Source organism: Poecilia formosa, unplaced genomic scaffold (genome assembly GCF_000485575.1).
Source record: "Poecilia formosa unplaced genomic scaffold, Poecilia_formosa-5.1.2 Scaffold86, whole genome shotgun sequence".
Lineage (NCBI taxonomy): Eukaryota > Metazoa > Chordata > Actinopteri > Cyprinodontiformes > Poeciliidae > Poecilia > Poecilia formosa.
Genome location: NW_006800025.1, coordinates 754,586 through 781,806, shown reverse-complemented (window position 1 = coordinate 781,806; position 27,221 = coordinate 754,586). Strand labels below are relative to the sequence as shown.

The window sequence follows — 27,221 nt, the reverse complement described above, 5'->3', positions numbered from 1 at the left end:
TGAGGTAATTATACTGCAAACATAAAAAAAATACTACAGTTATTTTAGACTTATATTTAGACTTTTTTTTACTTTACACCTACTGTTCAGCGCTGGATTTATGTCACATACATAAATGAAAGAAAAGCTATAAAAAAATCCTTTCACAGATCATACCTGACAGTGTGGGTTTGTAGAAGTACAAGTTTCAAGATCCTTGAAATTTTTATAACAGTTTTCTCCAGTACAGCTACCCTTGTGACATTTGTTTCCCTGAAGAAAAAAAATAACACGACACAGAAAACAGGGTGATTATGTCAGAACATTCACGTTCTGATAGTTAATTGAAAGTCTTAAGCACAAAGCAAATAATAAACTTATAAATATTAACAAGTAAGGAGAAAAGAAGTGCTTAGGTCATTCACAGATTTTGGGCTTTACTTTGTTTGCTGTTGTTGAGGTTGTTCTTGTTGTTGGTGGAGCGTTTGTTGTCATGGTTGCAGCTACTAAAATTATGTAAGAAAAGCATACGGTATGTAAGAGTGCAAGATCACACACACAAACAAGTACTTTTAAATATACCTGTAAAGAGAAAGACAAACATGACAAGATGAAATATGCAAATGCAAGTTCTCTATCTTACCGGTGGTTGTCATCATCATGGGCACAAAAATGTCTTGAATGCATCCAGTGGAATTACAGCAGTTCACAGAACAGTTGGGCTGAGAGGTGTTGTTGCAGTCTTCCACACAAGAGGCACTGCAGCTCACATTGTACCACATGCCCATTGATTTCAGCAGCTGATCCATTGCAAAATTACACAAATATACTTTAGTACATTTTTATTTGTTCACAGTCCTTTTACATTAACAATCTAATTATTTAATTGACTTGATCAGCAGAGTATAAAATAATTATTTACTCCCTTACCTGACATGATTCTCCAGTAGAACAATAAGATTCATTCAGACTGTTGTACTTTGAGTAGCAATCAGAGTAGTAGCAGGAGAAGGAAGGGCAATTTATCTGTTTTAGACAGATTGATTGACACATAATTAAGATCAATATAGTACAAATAAAAACATGGTGACAATATTATTTTTTAAATAAGATTGACTTGCCATTTCCGTTGAAGAATTTGATGTGGCGTTTTTATTTTCCTCAGTCATATTACCTAAAATAAAGAAATGATGTTATGTTTGGGAAACTTTAAAGCAGGTATATCATAGTTGTTTACAATCTGTATATCCTAAGAATTCACTAAAAACTATCAGGTTATCCAGACATCTTCAACAAGTTCTGAAGAACTGCAAGAGTCACGATCTTTCTCTAATTTAAGGCTTGGACTCTCCTTCTGCTTTCTTGGTAATCATATCTCTCCGCCTCATCTTTAAGAACTTGTGGTTCCATGTATTCCCAACAGGATGCTCTCTGCTGAGACTCCAAGCTTGCATATGGTTCCAAGTAGAGATGCCCTCATCATAGTTTTGTGATACCCATTCTCAGACCTTTGGTGCAACATGTGCAGGTCTTCTTGAAAGGTCAGTGCACTCCTTTGCCAATTTGATGAAAGATTCCCAAAGTAGACACCAGTTGACATCCTGTGACAAATGGGTAATTTTCGAACGCCAAAACGTCAGGTACAAAAAAACCAAAACTGTAAGAGAGCTGAATGGTAGGAGTGAAATAACTAGCACCCGTCCAAAGTCTGTTGTATCAGACTGGCCAAACAGCTGACATGCCATCCTAGAAAATACAGTGGATAATTAAAGACCATCCAATTTATTTACACCCTTGTCCCTTAGTGGGGTTGGGAGGGTTGCTGGTGCCTATCTCCAGCTAATGTTCCAGGAGAGAGGCAGGGTTACCCTGAACAGGTTGCCAGTCTGTAGCAGGGCAACACAGAGACAAACAGCCATGCATACACACACTCACACCTAGGGGCAATTTGGAGAGGCCAATTAACCAGACATGTTTTTGGACTGTGGGAGGAAACTGGAGTACCTGGAGAAAACCAGGGAGAACATGCAAACTCCATGCAGAAAGACTGGAGCTGGGAATTGTACCCAGAACCATCTTGCTGCAAGGCAACAGCTCTACCAACTGCGCCACTGTGCAGCCCTTATCAGTTCCTAAAGAATTTAAAAGTTACATGGGATGCAATCCTTTTTGTAGAAACCAGTTGCCAGCTGAAAAACTTACATCCTTCACAAAAAGATTATAGTCACAATCTTCCCAAGTTCTATTTCACAATTCTTTGCTATCAAAAGAAGGACTACTTGTTTAGTACATATAAGTTGAGAAAGCAAAGTTAGTATTCTGGTTGTCTACCTGCATTTACCCTGTCTTACAACATGTGAGGCATTTGAGAGCAGCTAAATACCGTGCCTTCTGAGGTGGTTGAAATTGAATGGGTGCTGGATGATAAGGAACCTCCGGAGGTGCTTGAGGCAGAGTGGGTACTGTGTGATGCTGAACCTCCAGAGGTGGTTGAAGGAGAGTGGGTGCTGGATGATGAGGAACCTCCGGAGGTGCTTGAGTCAGAGTGGGTACTGTGTGATGCTGAACCTCCAGAGGTGGTTGAAGGAGAGTGGGTGCTGGATGATGAGGAACCTCCGGAGGTGCTTGAGGCAGAGTGGGTGCTGTGTGATGCTGAACCTCCAGAGGTGGTTGAAGGAGAGTGGGTGCTGGATGATGAGGAACCTCCGGAGGTGCTTGAGGCAGAGTGGGTGCTTACTGATGTTGGGCCTCCAGAGGTGGTTGGTGTAGAGTGAGTGTTTTGGGATACTGAATCTGAGTTGGTTGAGGGAGACTGGATGGCAGTAGACATTACAGTACCTCCATAAGTGGTGGGCATGGTGCTCTGAGTAGGGGTAGCTGCTGAACTGCTACTAGTCATACTAGCAGCCTGGTTGGTGGTTGAGGTTGTTGTTGCTATGGTCATGGTGGTGTTTGCTGTAGAGGTGGTGGTATTCATGGTGGAGGCAGTTGTCATTGTTGGTGAGGCTGTAGTGGAAGGATCTGTGTTTGCAGTTGTGTTTTGCCCAGACACAAATACTGAAGGCAGCAGAAGTCCTGATATGAGGAGGCATACAATACCTGCAAAAACGGACATTATGGGAAAGATACCAGAAACAAAGTTTACCACACAGGTTTGAGTTACAAATATATGTCTTAGAAGATCATACAGCCCAGCCAGCAGGGCTTTGCAATAAAAGTATGGTGCATTTTGCAGGAAATTAAGCATTGTGGTTATAGAACTTTATATTGACTGTTTACAAGGAGGGTTCAGTAATTACCTCCCGACAGGTGAGATACTGTATTGTATGACCCCATCTTATTAAGGAAACTGCTGGTAAAGTTGATTTAAAAACAGCGCTTGCAAGAATGTACATCAGAGTCCACTGAATAATTAACGATTAAATCTAATTTATTATTTTAATTTCCAAATTCAAAAAATGGCTTGAATTTGGAGCCATTGTGCTATCCAATTATCATTACACTAATTGGATGAAAAATGTCAGGAGAAAAAAATGATTGCTTTTTACTATGGAAGAGGATTGGGGCCACTAAAAAAAAATAAAACAGTTCTGACTTTTATCTCAGAATTCTGAGATTAAAGTTAGATTTTTTTGTCTTTTTTCCAGTGGCCCTAATCCTCTTCCGTAGATAATAGAATGTCTTTTTCAAGCTAGTAAACTGGCTCTAGGCAAGAGGAACAGTTATAAAGTATTCCCCTTCATCAGAGTTTAACATCAGCAGAGATGCTGACATTAAGTGTAAATCAGTTTAATTTGACTTGTCTGACTTTTACTTTGAATTTCACATTTAGTATTTTTGTAAAATATCTTATCTTTTTTTTTTTACTTGGATTTAACTTCTGTGCTCATATTTATGCTGCCTGCAGGAATGGCTTTAATAATTAATAATAATTTCATAAATAATGCAGTAATATCTTGGAAAGGATTACTTGTTTATATCTCCATGATGTTAAACTTTTATGGCTTTCTATGGTTGTGTGTCATCTAAAACTACAGAACAAACAAACTAGTAAGATTATATGTATTTTTGCCTGACTGCTAATTTGATAACACCTCACCAAATAGAGACTTTAATAACATAACAAAGTTCTAAATGTTAACACAAGTTATTCATATAATTTTTCATCCACATGAAAAAACAATTTTTTCATTTGCACTTTGGGGTTTCATGACATTTTCTTTTAACATTTTAACAAACAGAATCTATTTAAAAATGTCAGACGGATCCAGAGTCAAATTCAGAGTGAGCATTTAATTTTCCAGGTATTTTTTTTAACTTCACATTAAGGGTCAGAAGAACATTATGAAGGGCTGTCAAAGTGCAAAGGGTCACTCTTGTAGAGTTTTCAAAACACCTGGATGTATCAGGTGCATCTTTTCCACAAAGAAAATTGCGAATGAAGTCAGCTGCCAAGGCCTTCATGTGAACTCAGTGATTAAAGCTTCATCACTGAAGAAAAAGATTGTTGAAGCAAAGATTACTACATGGAAAATCTAAGGAAATGCTTAAAGGAGACAGAATGGTCAGATAAGACGTTTTGAAGAAGTGGCACTGCATGGCCTCTAAAAACACTGACAGTCAAGTTCAGAGAATGGGACAGGATAAGTTTTTAGGATTTGGTGCACAGCTTTTTTTCTTACTCATAATCCACGATATAATTCTCTAAATTATTTTAATATATTTTTCTATGTTTTTCTGTTTGTTTTTTCTTTTTTCTGTCTTTAAAATAAGAATTCAATTTGTTTGACCCTGTTCTGTGCTTACCCTATACTTTTCAGGATTTAGAAATTAGTAAGTGATTTGAACCACGAGGATGACCATGTTTCTAAATATCAACAGAAGTTTTAAACTCAGAAATTTACACATACCTGTGTCCTTTTTAAAAACGACTGAAGCCATTATGCTACTGGAAGAAATGGAGATAGCTCTGTGCCCAACCTAGAAAAACAAAAATAAAATAGAATAGAAATAACCTTTATTGTCCCACAGAGGGGAAATTCAGATGTAGCATGTAATGTATAAAACTGAACTTCCATAATAAAACCAAAGCAATTTGTTTGTTCTGCTTTGAAAGTCAACAAACTTCATGACAAACGATACCCGTCTGGCAGCAAAATGAACTAAGCAATAATGAACAGACTAAAGGTCTCTGTGACAGACAGCGATGCAATTTCAATTTAGACTGTTTACCAATGATAACAGGTTTCTGAATAACAACCATGCTCATTCATTGTAACCCACCTGCCCAGTTCTTTTGATGTGAGATCTTCTCATTTTACAATCCTCTCACTGTTCTGAGGAAAAGTGAGCTCATAATTGTTTGGTGGAGCCGGTCACACAGCAAGAAACTTCTACTTTTAAATCTGAAATTGTTACTTTTACTTTATTAGAAATATTTTTAAAGTTTGTTTTAGTTATTGCCGTCTGTCCACATTGTCTGCAGTGATGTGTACGGCTGTCTTTTTTTGGCCAGATCACCTTGTGAAAGATGTCTTTGTCTCAATGTCTTTTGTGATTCTACTAAATAAAGATTTAGTAGAAGAAGAAAAAAAGTTTCACTGATATCTTTTTAAAGATTAATTAAAAATTAAGTCCACAGAGAAATATCTGTGAGCCCCCCCCCCACTCCTCCCAAAAACACAATACAAACTCAAAATGCAGTGAATGCTGCAAGTGCTGTAAAGTATCAACCTGCTCCCTCTATGAAGTAACTTCTGCAAAAATGAGTTCAGCATTGGGTCACGCAATTACACCTCAAGTGTCTTGGTTTGCGGCAATTTATCATGGAGCACAATTAAAATGTGTTTGTTCCCTGATCAGTCCCATTGGGATAGCTGCTATCGTGGCATGACTTGTTTTGTTCCTTTCTTCCCTGGATCCCAGCTTGAGCTCCTGTGGGTGCTACACCCTGGAAACTGATGACAACATCGGTCACTTCAGCTTCCATCTCAACAAGGAATCCCAAAATGTTGTATTTGTAAGGAGAGTTCAACCTTGATTTTTTTTTAAACTGTTGCGAAAGTGGCCATTTTCCAATAAAAGTTGGAGTTTATATTAAATTTTAAAGAAGTCTCTTCTGTAACCTGCTGAGAATGTTACAGAGGTTTGAGAAACACTAGTTTTATTTTTTAGCAAAGCAGCCTCAAAGGTAGGGGTGGTTGAGTTTAAGGTAAAATGTGTAAGATCCAACTCTGACATTTGGACATGTTGGCTATCAGAATCCTAGAAATTGCATGATTTTAAAGATTGTAATTGTTTTAATGGAAAGACGACATACATTTGTGAAGGCAGAGCATAGTTTGGGATATTTTAAAAATAAAGAATGTTTGATATGAAAGACAAAAGCACTGATATGTTTACACATAAGAAACCTATTATTATTGAAATGTTTACTTAAAAAAATATAGAAGACAACATTTGAACTCCAAATAACTAATTTTCCGGTTACATGATCCTGTTTTTCCCAACCTGCACTTTACTATTTTCCTTTTTTCCTCGACTTCGGAGGCTTGGCTAGCCAAAAACAAATACATAAAATCCACTTACCTGTGATGCACTCTGCATGCCTTTATCTCAACTTAGGCTGAAGTAAGTAAGCTTGTTCTCTCTCTGGAGTTCCCTTTCTTTGTTGTTTGTTGCGCTCTGTTACCTCCTCCTCCCCCAGTTTGCTTCCTCCTGACTTCACCGCAGCGTAACAAGTGGAAACTCTCACCTGCACCACGTCGGGGGAGGGGACTGGAGGCACGCTGCCGTTGTTGGGTGGGGTCTTAAAATAATGTGGTAATGAGTACAGGTAAACACTTTCTGGGGGGAGAAGGTGGGGATTTCCAAAGCACCCAGAGCTGTGGATGAAAACTCTTTCATGTCCGATTGTAGTTCTGATTAAGCCCCAAATGTGGTCAACCTTAGGGACGACTTTAAATGCCTCTTTTAAGCACTTATTCAGAGCAAAGGCAACAAATAAATTCTTTACAAAGCAAAAATTAAATTCCATCTCTTCTCAAAATGTCAAACATTTTGTGAGCATAATCCCCAGAAAAGAAGATAGCATTACAGTTGGTTGAAGTGTTAGGTTCCTATCATAAGTACCCTGAAGTCGTCTAGCTAGCAATTAAAGTTTTATAAAAAAAAAAGAAAAAAAGAAAAAAGAAAAACTGTGAATGAGGCCTTCGAAAAGTCTATAAGAGTAAAGGTGAGATTTCAGAGCCCTGCAGTGTGATTGTATAGGGAGTCTTCTGGTTTCTGCTGAACACAATGTGAAATCAGATCCCCTCTTTCTCTCCGAACCATAAAGCCTCTCCACACAACAAATACCTCTTTGTGGCCTAAAGAACATAGAATTCTTGGGCACAACACTAAAAGAACTTCTCCACTCCAGATGACAGAACTGTTTCCACCTTTCATCAAAACTTTGCACTTCATGATAGGGAAACTGTCCCATAAAAACATCAAGGGGTTTGTGGATTGTTTATTTAATGTGAAATTTGAACCCTGTCCGAATTTTTATTATAGTTTTTCAAGCTTTTGTGGCACTTTGATGCATTTATCATTTGCATCAAAATTTAGTTTTGCTTATTGGTTAATTTAGAACATATTCACATTAACATTCAAACACCACGCGATACATATTTACATTTGTTTGAAAAGGAGGTAGGCAGAAGTACAAATGTTTTTGACCCTGTCCCCTTCTTATGTATCTTACTTTACACATTATTTCTAATTTAAATGAAGACAATACTAATAAGAACAAAATAATAAAATAGACAGAACACTATTTCTTTCAATCGCTGTTAAATTGACTTCATGCATATTTGAGCCTTAACCTTAAGATGAATTTCAAACTTAAACACGAATTTTGTCTATGAAGTTCACTGGTGTTATTTTTCACTTCCATTTTTCTACAAATCATAAAACTCTCAAAATTACACTCTAAAAAGTGTTGAGTCATTTCTTTTTACCAACATTCTGATTTCATGCTTTTGGAAGCAAAATAAAGCATAAAGCATAATAAAATTATGCTTCCAATAATTTTTTTGGAAGCATAAAAACAAAAGGTTGTTTTATGGCAAAACAACCTTTTGTCACAAAAGATTGTTTCAAAACTGACATTTTACTGGAATTATTTATGTTATTAGTTATGACATATCGTAATGTTAATGACTGTAGTTCATACTAACACTAGCACTAACAATCACTTAAAATAACACAAACCTTTCATATTTTATGTACAAACTGCAAGCTGTGTTAAATATATCCAAATCTGACCATAGAATTAGTCTTAAAGTAATAAATAGAGGTAACATGTCATATAGTGTAGTATAGTTAATCCCAAAATTATTCATACCTTTGGCAGATATAGTTTTAAATTAATCCTTTAGGTGTTTTAGCATATTGACAAATATGTTGGAGTAACAACATTTTGGAGGGATCCAGTTAGATTGCCGAACTTGAATTTGATAGAGAATCTGTGGAGGAAGCAAAAGATCAGGGAGACCTATAACCTCTTTGAAAGGAGGTTAGGAGCTCCACTTGTTTTGAAAGTCACTTATATTGAGATAGGCAACAATTGTATTGTTTGTGTGTTCCCTTTACATGGATTGTGTTTAAAGAAATTCCTGGAGATACTAGAGAAAAGCAATTATTGAAACTTTCTAAATCTCCCCTAAGGTGTTTTAGTCCCCACACAAATTCACAGTTGTGTACGATTAAAAGAAATGTAAGCGCATTGTTAACCTGAGCATTGGTAACCAAAGATCTCTGAAATAACATGCGTGCTGCAACGCAATAAAGGATCCCAAGGAAACTTCTGGAACTTGTACTGCAGTACTTAATACCTATGTTCCATTGCCAGTAGCTGAACAACAGGAACAACAGTGGTGGGTGTGACGGGGATCTGTTTTCAGTTTGCTAAAAACATGAGAGTCACATACACTTCATTAATTACACATTGCTTGAAGCGGGTTGGAAATCTTTTTGTTTTCAGTACTGCCTGAGGTCCAACAAGACTTTTGAAGCATTTCGCAGAGATTTTGATTTATATTTTTACCTGACATGGACGCTGCTTATTTGTCTGCTGCACATCCATGACATAAATATCCTGTTTGATCCTATTCCTAAATGTATATATATATTAACATTAACATGTTAACTACAAGTAATTATAAACAGCCAGGATGGATTTTTCAGTAACAAGTACAGAGCAAATATCATGTGGTTTGCATAGATAAAGTTTGTCTGAGATTATTGTCAAAAGACAAACGCTGTTCACTCACATTCAAAGTGTCTGCGATAAGCTGATTAAAACCCATTATTGTCTGCTTTCAATACCATGAAAAGAGCTTTGCTGTTTGCGTGTTCCCTATATGTTCAGTTTGTATGACTGATTATAAGCATGCATGAGGACATGACCCACAATTTGAGATGAGTGCTTTTCTTTGTCTCTGAATGAATACCTAAATTGAATAAGGCTTAAAATTATACACCTATTCATCTCCAACAATTACCATGGATAGATGGCCAGTTGACTCACATTTCACCTCAATGCCAAGCTTTTAGTTTGAAGCCGAAGGCAGCTGTGATGTCATAGATGGAAAAAAAAGACAAACATTTCTTGTTTTATTGGCAGAGAATGAGCTCTGTGGCACAGTACTTTAGACTGAACAAACATACAAAAATGACCCTATTTATTTTTCTACAGGAAAATAATTAAATATAAAAAATAATCTGGTAAAATGTGGGTAAGACTTTATTTGAAGCGGTGTGCATAAGACTGACATGACACTGTCACAATCATGACATAACACCTGTCATGAACATAAACAAGTCTTTATGAATGTCTATGACAGTTGTCATGAAGTGTCATTCAGTAAATAATGACACTTTTAATGCAAAGTTGCTCTAAAAGTTGCATTGAAAGTCCATTAAAAATACCAACTTTGAATTAAATTATCATAATTTACAAAATCATGCAAAGTTGGCACTTTTAATGGACTTTTAATGCAACTTTTAGAGCAACTCCATATTTTCCGAACTATGAGCCACACCGGACTACAAGCCACAACCCCAAAGTTTAAAAAATAATAATAATTAAAAACAAAACAGTAAACATACAAATATAAGCCGCAGATATCTCTTCCACTCTAGATTTTCTACAATGATGCTGCACCAGCAGAAAGGGGCGGACGCCCAAAATCTGAGTAATAACAGGTCAATTGAATATCACATTTATTACGGTTGAAAAAGAAAAAGTTGCCAAGTTTAGATTTAACTGAACTGATTACGGTAGTTTCCGAACGGTAACTGTAACAGTAAAAGTGCTGATCCTTCGTGTCCTAGCATGTGCTGAATGAAAATAGGTGTTTTCCTTCTTCTTATTATTATTATTTTAAAAAACCCGAACAATCTTCTTTTTCCCCTCAATGCTATTTAACTGATCAACAATATTCTCAAATTTCAATTCCCTATTAAAACCTAATTCCGTTTTAATGGTCACTTTCTTCTTTGATTTCCAATTTTGACTTCCAATGATCACTTCCTGCTAAAGAGCCCCCTGGTGGTTGAAGAAAAATCCACATATAAGCGGGTTATAGTCTGGAAAATACGATGGATGAAAAAAAATCTAAATGCTCTCTGGTATTGTTCAGGGGGCTGGACCAAATGTGGAGGCGGGCCGGATCCGGGCCGGATTCGGCCCGCGGGCCGTAGTTTGGAGACCACTGCTCTAAATTGTCCTTAGGTGTGAGTGTGTGTGTGCATGGTTGTCCTGTCTGTCTCTGTGTTGCCCTGCAACAGACTGGCGACCTATCCTGTACCCCGCCTCTCGCCCTGAACTTTAGCTGGGATAGGCACCAGCACCTCCCAACCCCACTAAGGGATCCACAAAAACAATCTGTGCATTGAGTTGCTCAGTATGCCAAAGAACAGAGTGGATGTACATGGACACTAGTTGCACTGGAGTGTTTCCTCTCACTGTTTATATACACTATTAGGCTCAGCAGACCAAATTAGGAAGCCAGGCTGCAACCGGACTGTGTAATTGCATGACTAAGAAGATTAGGTGAGATTTACCTACCCAGCAGTCGTCAAGTGCTGTTCATGCAAAGCTGGCGCATAGCAACAGGTCAATGAGCCTTACACACCACATTAATCTTTACCAGAGACCTGCAATAGAAGCTAAATGGAAGATATTATCTACATGTGACCTCACTTTGGATTCTCTTTTCAACATACAGATGAACCACTGAAAAACGTGAGTGTTGTGTACATTTTAAAATGGCAAATTTGTGAGCACTGCAGAGTAGGTCCCCACCATAGCATGTTACGACAGATGAACTAACCTGGTTTAGTATAATCTTGTATAGTTACAAAATTCTTAAACCGGGTGCACTTTATTCTCCTAGGAGTTTTGATACACAAAATAAATACAAGCAGTTGATTTGTTTGTTATCTGATTAGAGCCGAATGATGTGAGTGGAAAAAAAACATGACAGCGTACATCCTACAGACGTTCTTTACATGGACATACAAGGGGATTCTCTGCACATGCCGGTTTCTATGGGTGAGTTGTTGTATAGATCTATTGGTGAGTTTACAACGATGTCTTTCGACAGTACTTGTATAATGCTTGGCACTCATTTGCTCTGCAGATCTGTCCATACAATGCAATTAAATTCTTACCAAGGGAAGCACACATCATAGAGGAGAAAAGCAGACAGGTGACACGACATGTGGGTAAGGATTTGATGAGGTACAACACTTTCATCTAACACGCAAGAACAAGAGCAAGTCCTCACTGTTATTATGAGGACTATGAGGACTATGAGCATTATTTTATTTGATAATGCCACCAGAGTTTGAATTCCATGTTAAAAGCTGTTTATTTAAAAAAAGAAGCAAGGTAATATTAAGATCCCAATATTTTTCTTAAATGTGTTTTATTATTTCTAAAACTTACTGCAAAATAGTCTTTGATCTTTAGATCATTTTTTCATCTGTCAGACTCATGGAAGTACATTTTTAATATTTGTTGTCATATAATAGCTTATGAAAGCAAGGTGACCGCAGCCATCCCAGGCAGCCCCGACCGCGTTAACGCACTCCACAAACGAGTGACCAAAACCGAGAGAGATATCCTGTCCATCAAGACCAGGATCGCCTGCGAGAGAGCATCATGGGAGAAGAGATTTTCAGAGCTGCAAAGGCAACAAGAGGAACTGCGTAATCAGGTGTGTTTGCAAAAATGTTTGCAGGGGTTGTTAAGTTTGTGGCGATGATTCTGATGATGGTTTTCCTCAGGTTTTCTCTGAGGAGGCTGAGATACTGCTGAAGGTGGGGACTTGTGAGGAGCAGAGAGACAATGGAGATGATTTGGACGAGCAGTCAAGTAAATCAGAGCCATCACATTAAAGCAACTGAGCAACTGAGACAACTGTTAGTACGAAATGACACCAACAGCTATCTCTGATGAGCAGGTGGTTTCTGCCAACGCAGAAGAAGATCCAAAGCGTCATCAAGAAGTGGCAGCCATTCGTGCAGTTTACCAGGGAGCCAGGGATCCTTGTCAACCCCACAGAGCTCAAGATCTTCTTCTTCCTTATCTTCAGCCTCAAGGTACAGTCATTAATTGGGTAGGCCAGCATGTCAGTAAAAGAAAACCTTTATGACTGAGTTGCCTATGTGATAAATACTGAGACATTAATCTATTTCACTTCCACTTAATAATAGATTCTGAAACTTCTTAGATGTAGTTGTTCTACTGGGGTTCCTTCTGCCTAAAGTCTTCACACCAACTTCTGGGAAAAAAAAATCAGACTGTATGATGGAGTCAATTGAAGTTTTGGATTGTTTGTTGTAATAAGACATAAAATAAGATAAGATGAGTTTTGTAGGTTTTTGTGTTAAAATATCGTGGCAGAAGCAGCAAGCATCATTTGAGCTAACTGATGATCACTGATTAGGAAGGTTAGAAAACATTTGAGTAACACCTACTATTACTAGGCATTTTAAAACTAGAAGACAAAAAACTTGGACATTTTCAGTTTTTCTGACTAAAATTAGGCTCTTATCCATGACCCAGCATGTCTATCTGGGGAATGTGGTTAAATTGTGCTTTTCATGTCTACTCAGCTGTAACTACCACATTTCAAGTTGGATAAATTGGCAGGAAGAGCAACTGGAGTAAAAATTTAAATTGGAAAACTCAAGGCTGTTTCACAAAACATTTCTGTCACAAACTTGGGAAGATGAGTCGCCTCAGAGCTCCTTCTACCAGTTCATAAGTCACAAGTGGGAACCTCGTTATCCAGCACAGCTGCACATTTACAAAAAATACCACAAAGGCAGTACGGGACAACGGGGGGTGTGGTGCAGCAGCAACATCAGCAGTATGCATTAAATCTGCTTCGGGAATTTCTCCAAACTATTCTTTTCAAAACAGTAATAGTGGGGAAACTCAGTGCAGCAACCCTGTTGTTGGCTGAGCAAATGCTGCAATTTTTAATTATACATCTTATCTTCTTACTGTTCTACTTGTAAATCATTTTGCAATAAATTTGAGTCTTGTTTGTCCTTGTAAATCTGGTTATACTTGATGGTCTACCAATCCACATGTCAATCTTGTAGCCCTGACTAAACCTGAATATCCTGCTTACCCTTTTGCAAGTCAGATTTGGGTTGTTTGCATTAACCTTTAGAATCCTCTGGGAGAGGTGCAATCTACAATTTTATCTCCAAATCAGCCTCCATGTCCTTAGGATAAGTTTTGCACTTTTCCCACTTCAGCATGATGCTGCCTTTGAACATCAAGCCAACACACCTCAGTGTAGCTTAGTGAAATTCCTTACAGTTGACTAATACATTTCATACATTTCACTAATACATTTCATAGCGACGCTTGATTGACCAGTAACTATCAATCAATGATGATGTCATATTTGACAGAATGTAGACATTTCAAAAATAAATAAATTAATACAATGAGAGCAAGAACATGTTTGAATAAAATTAACAAGTTTGTGCTTTTCTGCCACACAATGACAAACAATTTGATCAAATTTTCATATGAATGATTTCAAAAAGCCTGCCAAATGTGAAAAGTTCCTCAAATGTTAACAATCCACCTAAAGTTGTTTTTTCTAGCCCATAAGAAGCAACTGGGAGGTTACCCACCCAATCTGGCAACACTTATTGGGACAACTGAACTCTGTTTAAACACCACTGCTGACCCGAGTACTGTTTTTGACCATATCCATTCCCATTCAGTGTCTTCTTCAGTTAGGACAATTAACAGAATGTCAATTTCACACGGAAAATGCTTTTCCTCTACAAATCACTTAATGTGACAAAATAAATTAAAATACATATATAAATTTTTTTTTAATCAAAGCATTGTTTTTATCTACACAAAAACAAAAATTATGCAGATCAGACTACAAATTTAGTGAGAAAAAAAAACTAATGAACCTCAGTTTTTGATATAGAACTAACTTATTTTTTTCCCTTCTGAAGTGTGCGATCCTGGAAAACGTCTCACGGCCCACATCGGGTTTTTGTCCCCCACTCACCCATGGACTTGCAACTGGGCCATCGGGTTAGGATCATGCTGCCATCTGGCCGGATCAGCACAGGAACAGTTCGTTTCTTGGGGAACCTGCAGGGGGAGCCAGAGCTCCACCTTGGCGTGGAACTGCAGAGCCATGATGCATCACTGTGTGACGGCAGTCATAATGGACATACCTACTTTGAATGGTAACTAATATCAATGGTAACTAATATCAATTTCCCCATAAATACATCAAGTACCTTGTGGGTATATTTTGTGTGTTTTATCTGAAGAATTTAAGTGCGACGCTGCAAGTCTGTTTTGCCAAGTAGAAGGTTCTCAGCTGTGCTTTATAACATGGTCATATCACAGCTTCTTTGGAAGTAAACCCACCACTTTTAAATGAATATGCTTTGGTTTATTTGACGATTAGTCTTCTATTGTTTCCTAATACTAAAACAAAAATAGTTAAACTGTACCTTTCATACACCTTCATTTTCCCTAACTTGCTGACCTCAGTTAGCAGTCTTAAAGCCTGCTGAGCAGGTTCAGACTACAAGGTTTAAAAGGTGAGTCATGAGAATGTCTTATTTGAGTGTCAAACAAAGCAAAAGGGAATTTCTGAAGGTATTTTTTCTATGACTACTCAGATAATTTAGACAGAAGTAGCTCAATGCATGTGCAGAAGGTTAAACACGTGTATGAGAGGTTGTCATGTGTTTTTGCTTGTGAAACTAGTACATTTCCAGTCATGTATCTAAATGTAATTTCATTTTCTTGGCAGCAAACCGGGACATGGTGCCTTTGTGCCATTCCACAAGTTGTTGATGGCCTGGGAATAAAAGAATCCTGTGGATCAGGCAGAACATTAGGTACAATAGTAAACCTGCTATATAAAGAAAATTCATGTCATAAATATCTGACATAAATATCTCTCTCAAATTACCAAGTATGTCTTATACCCCATGTAAGACAGCCAATGTGTGACTTTTTGTGGACAGACATGAAATCAATGATTTTTTCATGTAAAGCAACTTTTTTTTTAATTTTTTTATTTATTTAAAGAATTAAGGTTTCAAGGCAATATGTACAGTATCCCCTAAGGTTCAAAGGGGAATTTGAAAGGTTGAGATAAAATAAAATGTCTATACAACAAGTCATTTTTTATTTTTTCTACAGATTGCTATGTCTTAGAGATTAGCTGCAAAGCAAGCAACAAAATAAAAACAACTTTACCAAAAAGTAATGTCATGCTTAGAGTTTCTTAATGACGAGGCCACACTAAACCTACAGATGAATAACGGCATGTCTTTTAAACTACTTTGCATCTGAAAATATTCTTTGTTGTGAATATTTGTCCAGGTAAAAGCAAAAACGAGTAAACATATTTATTTGAAGAAAAGACAATCACTGTATTTTTAAATGACCAAGTACTGCTTATTTATTTATTTATTCAGATTGACTATATTATGTAAGACACTGACACATATTGAGAAGTGTTAAGAAATAAAGTCTCTTTGCAAGTGCTGCTGGAAAACTGCCTTATATTTTATGACAGCTCAGAATATCATATTGTTGGTAATTGAATATCTAGGTCGCATTTTCTTTCTTCACGTCTTGCTTTGACTCTAAATAAAGTACGTAAGAAACGGATTAGTTGCAAATAATACTTATAAAACTTGCATTATTACATTATCTACATTTGGTCAATGTTGTATCCTGGTAAGGTTATAATTACACTGATAATACACACTCCTTATTTTGACTACCTATGGGTGGTGCATGTTTCAAATCTCTGAAACAGTCAAAATAGTTATGAAACGACAATTAAAGATTTTGATATGATATAAACTTGGGAAACGTGACTCAGACATCAAACAGGAATTATTTCTTACAGAAAACAGATATTTATTTGATTCCTGAAATATTTCTTTGCATTTTTGTGTTTGTGCTCACAGACTGTTTGGCTTATATACAGCAAAACTCCGGTAATATTGTGGTTGCTCTGCCACCAGCGAAGAAGAAATCCACAAACAAATTAAAAACAAAAATAGAAAAGCTTGACGATTTAATCAAAGTGCCAGTTCAGATTTCTTGAAGTGGCGTTGTACTAAGTGATATAATTAGTAAATAACTTGGATGCAGTAGAAACCGCAATCTTCCTCATTTATTTTAGAGCCAGAGGTAAAGCGCTTCCTAACAAAACATAGCTCTTCTTACAAACCTCCCATGTCTCATGCTTTGTAAACTGCAGGTGTTAGGTATTTTGATAGAGTAACTATCTTTTACAACTGTAGTGTGCAGTGAAATGGACAGTAAAATCATTTTGTCTGAACAATATAAAGTTGTTTCCTTGATTTTAACATTCTTTCATTTGCATCAGATACTTCCTCTGACTGGATAACATTTTAAGTTTAAAGCTTAGAGTTGTTTAAAGATATTAGCGTCTCCTCTTGTAATGTAACTAGAGTGCATTTGTTAAAGTTGAAGAAGTCAAGAACATTTCCTCTAATCAACTAACCAATCAAGAGAACGCCACTTTAAGATAATCTGATCGATGCCTTTAATTTTGATCTAGCACGGGCTATACATCAACTCATGGTAAAAATCTAAGTAGAATAATTTATCCACTGCTAAAATAGAAGGTTGAAGTCCTGACTCCAGGCTGAACCGGACTCACATTAATGATTCCAATTCTGCTTAATAAAAGACAGCCCCAGGTTTAACATGCTAAATACTATTAAAAGTTAAATATCATAGATTAATTAATTTGATTATTCATTCTGATGAATTTCTAAATTCATCAGAATTTAGCATAACACTTTAAGAGTCTTTAAAGCATTTACATTTTGAAAATCCAGGGCGTTGCTGGCATGAGATATGAGACCACTGACTCAATCTCAGTCCAGAAAGATTAATTTCAAGGAACTTGGTGAAAGCATTTAAATGTAGTTGAAAGGTAAAATTTGTTTCAGCTTGTTTGCCTTACTCTTTTCTCCAAGACAATCACACTCACTCATTCAAATATATGTTGAATTATATTTTTATTTCTATCTTTATTAAAATATTCACTTAAAAACATAAATTACATTTTTGCCAGTACGCGTTTTATGGAAATGATGCACATTTACAGGAACGGGAAAAGCGTACTTGGTAAATTCCTTTTAATTCAGGTGAAGTGTTTTTAAAAGTCACCTCTGCTTGGCTTCCTTGTGGGATAATACTGGAAGAGCAGACTGTTGCAGAGAACTACAGTGAAAGCAAAAGCATAAAACTTTTAATACAGCACGAGAACTTAAAATAATATTTGACACAATATGCATCAACAGTCAAAACTCCTGAAGTCATCTTTGGTCTAGAGGCACATTCCATCCAAAAATTGAATGGTAAAGTTACATTTGACAACAATGTCGTACATACAACGCAGCAAAAGTTCAATTTTCATAAATATTTCAGTAGCATAATAGAAAGCATATAGAATGAGGCATCGCTACAATATATTTTATATTAGTTCCCTGAAAAACACATTTTCAAATACTCTCTGACTGACACACGGCTGCAGCTACTGATTATTTTAGTACGAGATTAATGTGTTAACGGTTTCTCTATTTCAGTTAATTAACTTAATCTATCTCTGTGGGCATTCATCAGTTCTCAGTACATGTGTCCATCTATCTAGAGGTTTAAATCAATCCACGTGTTTTTGTGTTTAACTCAAACATACCTCATTGTGATGGTTTTAGTGTGCAAGAACCAACACACCTGCAATGTATCGTTGCCATCGATGTGGTTCTACGTGGGCATGATGACACCATCATATTCAGATCGTATTTTTTTTCTGTTAACTTTGTTGCAGCCCTCACTGAAATTGTCCTAAATATTTTGATATTCCAGATCAAAGAGAGCAGAACCATGATCAGAATATCATCCCCTGAGCTTTCATGTTCAGTATCTCTGCAGCCAAAACTTCAGCATCCATCAGTTCCGGGAACATCTCCATGACCCTATCCACTTGGTTTGGGTTGAAGATGGCGTGCAGTTTCTTGCGCATTTCTGACCTATTTTGCTTGAATGCAGCAGGAGCCGGCGGCGGCAGCGGCGGTTGCCGTTGTTGCTGGCCCCAGGTTTGGTACTGGTGATTCTCATAGGAGCAACAGGAGCTGTGGCACTGTGAAGGGTAGGCCAAGGAGGGGGCGGGGCATGAGGACCTGGCTGGTGGCGCACCCTGAAAGGGATCTGACCAGTAATTATGATGGAGTTGGGGGGTCGCAGTGTTATGGAAATGGGCAGGCAGGCTCCGTTGCTGATGTACACCGTGTGGGAACATATTTGGATTGTAGGTGTCATAGATGGGTTGACTGCAGCAATCGATGTTGCTGTGACGTCGCTGATGCGGGTAGGAACGGCATTTGCCACAATGACTGGTATTGCAGTTCTCCATGTGAACTGGGGAACGTTGGAGCCCGGGGAGGGTGCTTTGATGCTGAGGACCAAGTCTGTGGGTGCTGCTCAGGGATGGCGGCAAGTCAGAGTAGTAGCTCTCACTCGAACCAAAACCAGAGTCAAAATATTCCCGAGACATATTAGGATAATAATGATTCAGCATATAGTATGACGGGGGATAGTCTTCTTGACACTTTCCTCCGTTTGCTGAAGACGGCATTTGGTTGGGGCTTTTCCTGAAGTTTTCCCAGAGCAGTAGTTTATTTTCACTAACGTGACCAGGACCTGAGGAAATCTGCTGATCCCAAGGGAGATGTGTGTGTCGAGGATGAGAAGGCTCAGGTTCAGATTGAGGATAGCTGACTGATGATTTTGCCTTTCTCTCTTCTTTTACAAAAGAAATTTGTGCTTTCTCTCTCAGTTCATCAGCCAAGGACAGGTAGGAGTGGTTTGCCCGCTCAGGATGGTAGTACTTGCACTTCATGCCATAAGTGCACTTTTTATCTGAAAGACAACGCATATAAACGCACGATCTAATTATCACCATATTCTTCTGTCATAAAGTGGAAACTGCAGAAACAGAACAGACTATATTTGAAGCCGTCAGCTTAATTTACAACTTATAGATTGTTGTTGTTGTTTTGCCAATTTATTCTAAAAAAATATATATGGGATTTATTTATCTTATTCATAAAAATTTTACTTTTATGAATAAAATGAATAAGGTGCTTCTTCATCAACGCACTTTATAAATTTGAAACCCCTGCCTAATTATCCAGTTGTGTTTTCATTGTTTGTCTAAATTTGAGAGCGAAAACACTAGCCAAGGGATTCCTTTATGAAATAAAATATCTGTTCGCTGAGGCAATAATTCCTTACCATATGGACAGGGCAGTTTTTTCTGCTCCACAGGGAGGGGCTTTTTCCGGAGAAAGTTGTCGAGGTTAGGTCCATGTCGACCTAAAGGGTCATCTGGAGGCATGAACCTGTAAAAAGAGACAAGAATAAAGACAATGCTACTTCAAAGAAGGTCCTTCACAAAATTTCAATAAGCTAGAAGGTGTGCCTCTAATGCAGCAGCAGCAGCCCTTTATTAAACAGCGGCACTGTAAAAAAAGACCTGGGACGTTCTCCTTACTTGTCATTCACAAATGAGTACATGAGGAGCCTCTCCTCAATGCATTTCTTCCACTCAGGTTTTTCTCCTTGAAGGTCACGGTAGGTGTCGTTGGACACAATTATGCCATCTGAATCATGCGCCAGTTTGATAATGAAGCGGTCATCATAGCAAACCACTCGCTTGCCACCAACCCGGCGGGAAGGGGTGAAGGCCACTATTTTCCGTTTTTCAAGCTCCAACAGAATGTGTTGATCTGGAAAGAGGAAAGGTAACAAGTCAGTCAAATGTGTTTTTAGTCCTTTTTACAATATTGGTCAGAATTGTACATCTTACATTTCTTTAGTCAGACTTTAAAACATGAATTAGGTCTGTATTTATTGTGTTTTCTGATCCACAGTGTCTAAATTATACACGTAGACTCACATACAGAAACTGCAGCTAACATTACTTTCAGTGAATTACTACTCTTTAAGTTATGTCTTAAAGTTGAGGTATCAAACCCATTAACGTAAATGAATCCAAGCATTTTTTTGAAATACGGTGAAGATCCCAGAGAAGCAACGGCTAAATATTTTATGTGTGCAGTCTCTCTGGAACTTGCTAAGAGCGATTAAACCTAATATTGGAAAGGTGAATGTATAGATTTGAGCCCGTTTGTATTTTTTGACCTTGTGCTGAATAAAGACAAATACACATTGAATTCAAACTTCTGTACCTTGTTATTGTTTTCAAAATTCATGGAAGAGGAGGCTGCCACAAAACCACACGGCTTTAAAAATGCAATAAGCATTCGACAAATGTGCAGTAGTTTACAGAAACCAAATGCTACCAAGAAAAGTAGATTTCATAACCAAAACCAATACAGTTCCCAGAATTCCCATAATATATTGTATTATTGACTTCTATGGTAGGCAAATTAAACATTAGTATAATCACAGAAACTGATTAAACAAGTTAGAAAGTCAAGTGAAATGACCTGTGAAGCTAACCAACAAACCAGGAAACTGGTTGAGTAATGTTTAGCCATTTGGCACTTTTTCATGCAGGTGTTTTTGTAGGTCCAGGAGGCTGTTTTCATTTGACCTATTGCTGAGATGGTTGTTGACACTCTATAAACAAACTACAGTGGGTGTGGAGGAAAAATAAAACACATAAAGTTCCAGATGGGACTTTCCCAGGGGTGGCTATGGGCTTATTTTTACTTCCTTATTCTGAGACTGAAATAGAACCTTTGGATTGCTCCACCCCAGATGAGCAGATACCAAAATCACAAGAGCCTTAAAGTGAAGCAGTATCATCAAGAAGCTTACTCAGTTTTATGGAATAAAAGATATTAAATCAAGCTAGATTATGTCACAAATCTGTATTTGTCACATAAAATCTTAGTGAGTCAACAATTAGATTTTATATGTAGTTCAACTATGTAATGTAAAACAAACTATCCTAAAGAGTAAGCAACATTGGTTTTAACCAAATCTATTTCTTTTAGCTTATTATTACAAATGACAGTCTTGTCTCATAGTATATCACATGAGTGATGTAAAACTGTACCTCCAGCATACCGATAAAGAATGATGCAATGCCTATAGCTACAATAAAGGAACAGACTGAAGTGGAAGTCATATTCAAACAGCTAGGTAAAAACAACCCCACTTTACCACACCTCCTATTTCCTTCCCATTAGTTTTTGTTGCTTTATGCGGCAGCTACATTCTGTGCTTTGCTTGTCTGGGATAATTTTTTTTTGTTTTCTAAAACTGATGACTGAAGACAATGATCTGAGTGTTTCTTTTTTTTCCCCCTCTTTCTCCACACACATCTCACACAATCCCACTGAGCAAAAGAAGCTTGTTAAAACATGTTGAGGCCCAAACTCTAAGGCTAAAGTGAAAACATTTTAAACTGAACCACACAGAAAAAGATGTTCTTTGATTAAACTTTTTGTAATCTTTCAAGTTATTTCTGTTTTGATTGTGGTAGAAAATGCAATTTTACCCATGGATGGACAATTTAGATTATATGTTGTGTGCTGATTATATGTTGTGTGCTAGAAAGAGATTGTGTCTTCCTTGCTTTGCTGAGCCATACTGACTGATAGCTGCTGAGGAATGTCTCGAATGTTAAAAATGCAACCAATGTAATTGCTAACAGGTATAGGCTTTAGCAGTTCCTAGGTGTTAGAGAAGGGTTAACTAACTTCCAGACGGGAACCAACTGCCTGTCCTCACCTGTTATAGGGGCATCAGCTCGGGGCAACTCTTTGCGCCAAGAGGGAACAAACACAGTGATGTTATTATGACCTCTGTCCAGGAAGAAATCCACTGCCAACTCTATGCCTCTGCATGAGAACACTTCCTTGTTGCCGTGACTGTAAAAGAAAATAATAGAAAGGGTGTGTGGGAAGGAAGGGAAGAGGATCAGTTAAAGCTTTTTCAGTGGAAAGAATCTTGAAGGAAGTAGTTAAGATTCAGTTGATTCGTGTCAAAACAGCATGCCTTTGAATGATCTCACTGAAGGAGCTTGTGTGCTATCCCTTCCCTATTCATTCAGGACAATATGCATTATGTTTCACATCGGTGAAGGGGCGGGGCTCCTGAATTTGCATGTTGTATCAGTGGCTTTTTGCCAAAACAAGCTCAGGCAGTGTGGCTAACACCCATTAAAATATCAAGTACCATAAGAACTCGTGAAAAAAGTCACAGCTGAATGATTAATAGCAACAGCTGATAAATATTTACATTTAGTTATTTCAAGTGTGACTTACAGTCCTCAGATGCAAAAGGTAAAGTATTGTCTTTGCAATGGCTATTATTTCTGTAATGGTCTAAACTCACCAGTCACTTCATCAGCTAATGTCATATCATTAACTTAATGTATTCCTAACCCAGATATATTAAACAATTCCATTTTGCTGTGACACCAGTTGATTATGTTCTGTGTTTTTGTCATTGTCTTAAATGTATCCGTTTTAATTTGTATTTTCTTTTAGTATTGCTTATCTCTATGTTTATCTCTTTATGAATATAGAGTACCTATCTTCTGATAGCTGCTTTCATCAGGTAATTCACCTAATCACAAAGCTCAAATAATGTCAAATTGGTTTGTTGAAAATGAAAATTATTCTAATATACTTCAATGGTTTTCCAATACAAGGCCTAAATCCAACAGAGATTGGGACAGGCCTACAAATCTCCATAAACTATGTGATGCCAAAATATCAGGAATGCTTAAGACACCTTGTTGGATCGATGCAATAAAAACTTAGATAGCTCCAAAAACAAAAGTGAATAAAACTTGATACTGGGAATATAACCTTATTAATATAACCTTATCGACGTAATCAGTGAGTGTTTAATCTAGATAAAGTTAAGATTTTTATTACCTCATAGCAACATTGCTGCCGTCAATAACAATAGGTCTCAGCGCCGAGTCTGCACCGTTTTGCTCCCCGAGTTGTGGCGTGATTCTGCAGGTTCCAATGTCCCAACTGGGAGGCAGCAGCAGGTCTTTCGGATCTGTGCTCCTATCATCGCTGTCGGAAACACCGGGTGACGTGTTGGTGGTTCTGTTCCCCACAAGCTCCCCGAGCATTGCATTGGTGTCAGTGCTTAGGCCCAGCTTTCTCAGAGCAGCTTTCACCTCTGCTGTGGAGTACCCCAGTTTTCTGAAGAAGTCCACTTTAAGCCGGAGTTCCTCCCTTTCTGCCTCCAGCAGATCTGAGTCAAAAACGTCACTGGGAAGTACCGGGTCCATCCTGAAGGCCCCTGAACTCCGTTTTAGCAATGTGTGAGGCAAGGCACTGCTCCTTTACTGTGATATTCTTCAACTGACTGATGGAAAAAGATACATTTTGCATAAAGATTAACACAATAAACTAAATATTAAGAAAGTCTGGAGTGATTTGTTTCAGTTGTTTACTAAGGCATTACTGCATCCACACCAAAACACCACAAAATCAAAAAGTAGACATTTTAATATTCCCACAGTTTCACTACAGTATTGATTATAAACTCTTAAAATAGAAGCTGATTAAATCATGGTAAATACACATTGAATCTACTTTAAATAACCTGTGCAAACCTGTGCTACTCAGGTTTGCACAAGCTGAGTAGCACAGGTTTGGAAGACATTTCCTTTACAAAATCACATGTTTATAAAAGTATAAAAGTTTCACATAGCGGAGACGACTGATGTCAGGTTCTGAAAGAGATTAAACCTTTGATTAGACCTGCACAATGTCTCAACTTGTCTTTATTCTTGCAATTTTTGCAAAATAGCATGTGCTAATGAGTACGTCAATGCTGTTTTTGAGAGAATATATATTTCTGTTGCCATTCACTGATGTTTAAATAATAGTAAAAAAGTATTTTGTAAAACAGCTACTTAAGCACTGAGTAACTGATTAATATTCATCATACCATATAATTAAACTCTTTAAAATGATGTCATTAGATAAAAATATAAAGTTTTGAGCAAAATCTGGTAGTTTAAACACCAAAAAAAGCAAACAAGTAAACAACAAAAAAAAAATGAATAAATAAATAAATAAAAAAATAGATAACATAATTACAAAACAATAAATGTAGGCAGGAGAATTTTTTTTTTCAAACCTTTATTAAATATAAAACTTAAGAAACTAGGTAGTCAATATATGTTAAAACTAGATAAAATACTTCTATTGACAGTATGCGTTAACTGTATCTTCTTGATTTTCACGTGACAGATCAGGTTCAACAGACAGAAAACAACATTAAAAGAACAACGTTATTGTACAAAATAAAATAAAAATCTCACTTGACTATAAACTGTGTTTGTGTCTAGTGGACTTTTAGATAAGACGTGTTTCTTCCAGTGAAGTTTCTCGCAATGGGTATATAGAGTATATAGAAACTGTACCTAGGTTACAGTGGCGATAATTTAGAATAATAATACTTAAATAAAAGTAAAAAGTACGTGTACAAGTTTTTTTTTTTTTTTTCTTCAAAAAGCTACTCAACTAAATTTGATCGAGTAAATACAGTTAAATGGCGTTGTATTTTCTGTTACTGGTGATATTTGCCTCCTGATTTGATAAACGGGATCATATTCAAAGCAGTAGGCTAACCCGTGGTTCCTCTGGCGCACCGTATGTGGCATATCAACATGACATTGTACCCTGTTTGAATGAAAAGCTAATATTTGAAGCCAGGTACTTGGATTTGTGCAACAAAGGCCCCTTTCCAAAGGCTCTTATTGGGCGTGTGTACCTTTACCAAACACAGGTGACAACACGGGACTTTTTCAGCCGTTAATATACATACAGGTGAAGTAATACTGGCAGTGAAGACGAAAAACGGCCTCTTACCTGCTTTGGTTGTTTCTGTGTGTCTTCGTACTCCATTTACGAACAGATTAAAGTAAATCCTGTTGCTAGTCGGAGAACAGTGAAGTTTAACACTTTTCATGGCACCGCCCACTTCGTTTTTTTTTCTTCCTCCACTTCTAAACTGAGGCATGCAAAGGCAGGAAGTATTTGCATATTAGACAGAAAAGAAGACTTCCCCTTTCCTCCCACCTTCCAGTTACACTTTGATTTTTTTCCAGGAGGTTTTTTGTCATGATGTTTCCCCCAGGTAGTTCATTAACCAGGTCTACAGGAAAATAGACCTTTGCTTCTGCAAATTCATTTAGGTAAGCACAAAACAACATACTCCGATTGAAGAACAATCTAGATGGAAAATATTCAACAACAACAGCAATAATAATAATAATAATAATAATAATAATAATAATAATAATAATAATAATAATAATAATAATAATAAGTTTATTATTATTATTAAGGTTATTCTTTGAACACCTTATCCAATCCTGTCAGATCGTACTATTATGAACTTTATGGATGAACGGTGTCACCTAGCGGTTGAAACTCGCCACAACAGACTGACTGGCGACCTGTCCAGGGTGTACCCCGCCTCTCGCCCGGAACGTGAGCTGGAGATAGGCACCAGCACCCCTCCCGACCCCACTGAGGGACAAGGGTGACGGAAAATGGATGGATGGATGGATAAAAGGAACAGGTAAGTGCATGCAGGAAATATTTCGAAATACACACACTGCTCCAAAGTAAATTAAGTATAAAATGTATTAATGTGCAACTTTTCATCATTTGTATTTGGCTATATTTGTCTTCGTGACATAGTCTTTTTTATCTCTAAGAATTTATAAAATACACTGTATATATAGGCCTCACTCTGGTAAAAGTTATGTGTTGTAATGTATTTTGCATTTACATATTTACAATCTAATAATGATCCCTCATTTTAAAAATTGATGTGCATGACCACATTTTGCATTGTATAAAATATTACTCTTTACAGATTGTTCAAAAATAATTTAAAAAAATTACTTTGGTTCATTAAAATTTTATTTTGCGTTTTGATCAAAGGATTTTATAGATCAATCATACATTTCAACTCCCGCTGAGGTAAAAATAACAGCATCAATAAAATACACAACACTGTTACAATTTAAAAGGACAAATTTTAAAATAGAAATAAGGATTAATTAGATAAAGTCTAAAGAAGAAGGCAATTTTCTCGTATTAATTATTGCAGTAGCAGTAGTTGCTGTTACCGCATTACGCTTTAACAGCTCATAGAATCTTCTATTATATTAATTGCCCAGTAGATGCCAGCCTTGCTTCATGGTGTCGCACAACAATCCTCTATGCTCTTACTTTTAAAACAATAAACAGTGCTTGCCTGCAAGCAGCTCAGTATCTCGAACACCGACGGATAAAATTGTGAAGTGTTCTGCACTGTGTGTGTGAGTGTGTGTTCTGTAAACCACCCTTTGTGTGCAGGGTTAATGGGATGGTTGAGTTGGACTCGCACTGCGTGGAGCTGGTTAATGGCTCACACTGAGTTGAGTTCCGGAGAGTGGAGAAAGTAATCAGGACCAGTTGCCAGGCTGTTGCCTTCTCTGAGGCCTCAAGCTGCTGGTCCCAGGTGTCTGCGAGGCCTGATATTACCACGGGGCAATGAGCTGCAGACAGCAGCCATGAATTGGAGCTTGCACAGATGCACGCTCAAACAGATGTGTTTCCATCACCTCAAG

General features: G+C 37.3%; 3 protein-coding genes across 4 annotated transcripts in view; 1 reads left to right on the top strand and 2 right to left on the bottom strand.

Moving 5' to 3' along the window:
• The window catches only part of LOC103141556 (uncharacterized protein DDB_G0271670), a 7,965-nt gene extending 1,198 nt beyond the window's left edge, over window positions 1-6,767 (bottom strand). The window contains exons 1-9 of one of the 2 annotated variants that reach the window (XM_016673919.1): window positions 6,568-6,767; window positions 4,890-4,959; window positions 3,021-3,078; window positions 2,368-2,981; window positions 1,101-1,153; window positions 910-1,005; window positions 623-779; window positions 421-485; window positions 157-252 (exon numbers count right to left, since the gene is read on the bottom strand). In XM_016673919.1, the coding sequence (XP_016529405.1) occupies window positions 157-252; window positions 421-485; window positions 623-779; window positions 910-1,005; window positions 1,101-1,153; window positions 2,368-2,981; window positions 3,021-3,078; window positions 4,890-4,959; window positions 6,568-6,585 (1,227 nt within the window). In that variant the 5' untranslated portion in view covers window positions 6,586-6,767. Of the gene's footprint in view, window positions 1-156; window positions 253-420; window positions 486-622; window positions 780-909; window positions 1,006-1,100; window positions 1,154-2,367; window positions 3,079-4,889; window positions 4,960-6,567 lie in introns of both variants that reach the window. The other variant, XM_007557245.2, reaches the window with a different exon arrangement.
• Window positions 6,768-11,068: 4,301 nt separating this feature from the next.
• LOC103141555 (CAP-Gly domain-containing linker protein 1) lies at window positions 11,069-16,209 on the top strand. The gene is made up of 8 exons (XM_007557244.2): window positions 11,069-11,269; window positions 11,476-11,578; window positions 11,667-11,751; window positions 12,061-12,245; window positions 12,316-12,403; window positions 12,492-12,630; window positions 14,527-14,766; window positions 15,345-16,209. Exons 2-8 carry the CDS (start codon window positions 11,504-11,506, stop codon window positions 15,400-15,402), a joined length of 870 nt encoding a protein of 289 aa, XP_007557306.1. The 5' UTR covers window positions 11,069-11,269; window positions 11,476-11,503; the 3' UTR covers window positions 15,403-16,209.
• Window positions 16,210-17,593: 1,384 nt separating this feature from the next.
• On the bottom strand, window positions 17,594-25,600 carry zc3h12aa (zinc finger CCCH-type containing 12Aa). The gene is made up of 6 exons (XM_007557243.2): window positions 25,468-25,600; window positions 23,506-23,953; window positions 22,352-22,491; window positions 20,142-20,376; window positions 19,883-19,989; window positions 17,594-19,507 (listed from the first exon to the last, which is right to left on the bottom strand). The coding sequence occupies exons 2-6, from the start codon at window positions 23,874-23,876 to the stop codon at window positions 18,477-18,479; spliced, it is 1,884 nt and encodes a 627-aa protein (XP_007557305.1). The 5' UTR covers window positions 23,877-23,953; window positions 25,468-25,600; the 3' UTR covers window positions 17,594-18,476.
• Window positions 25,601-27,221: the final 1,621 nt, after the last annotated feature.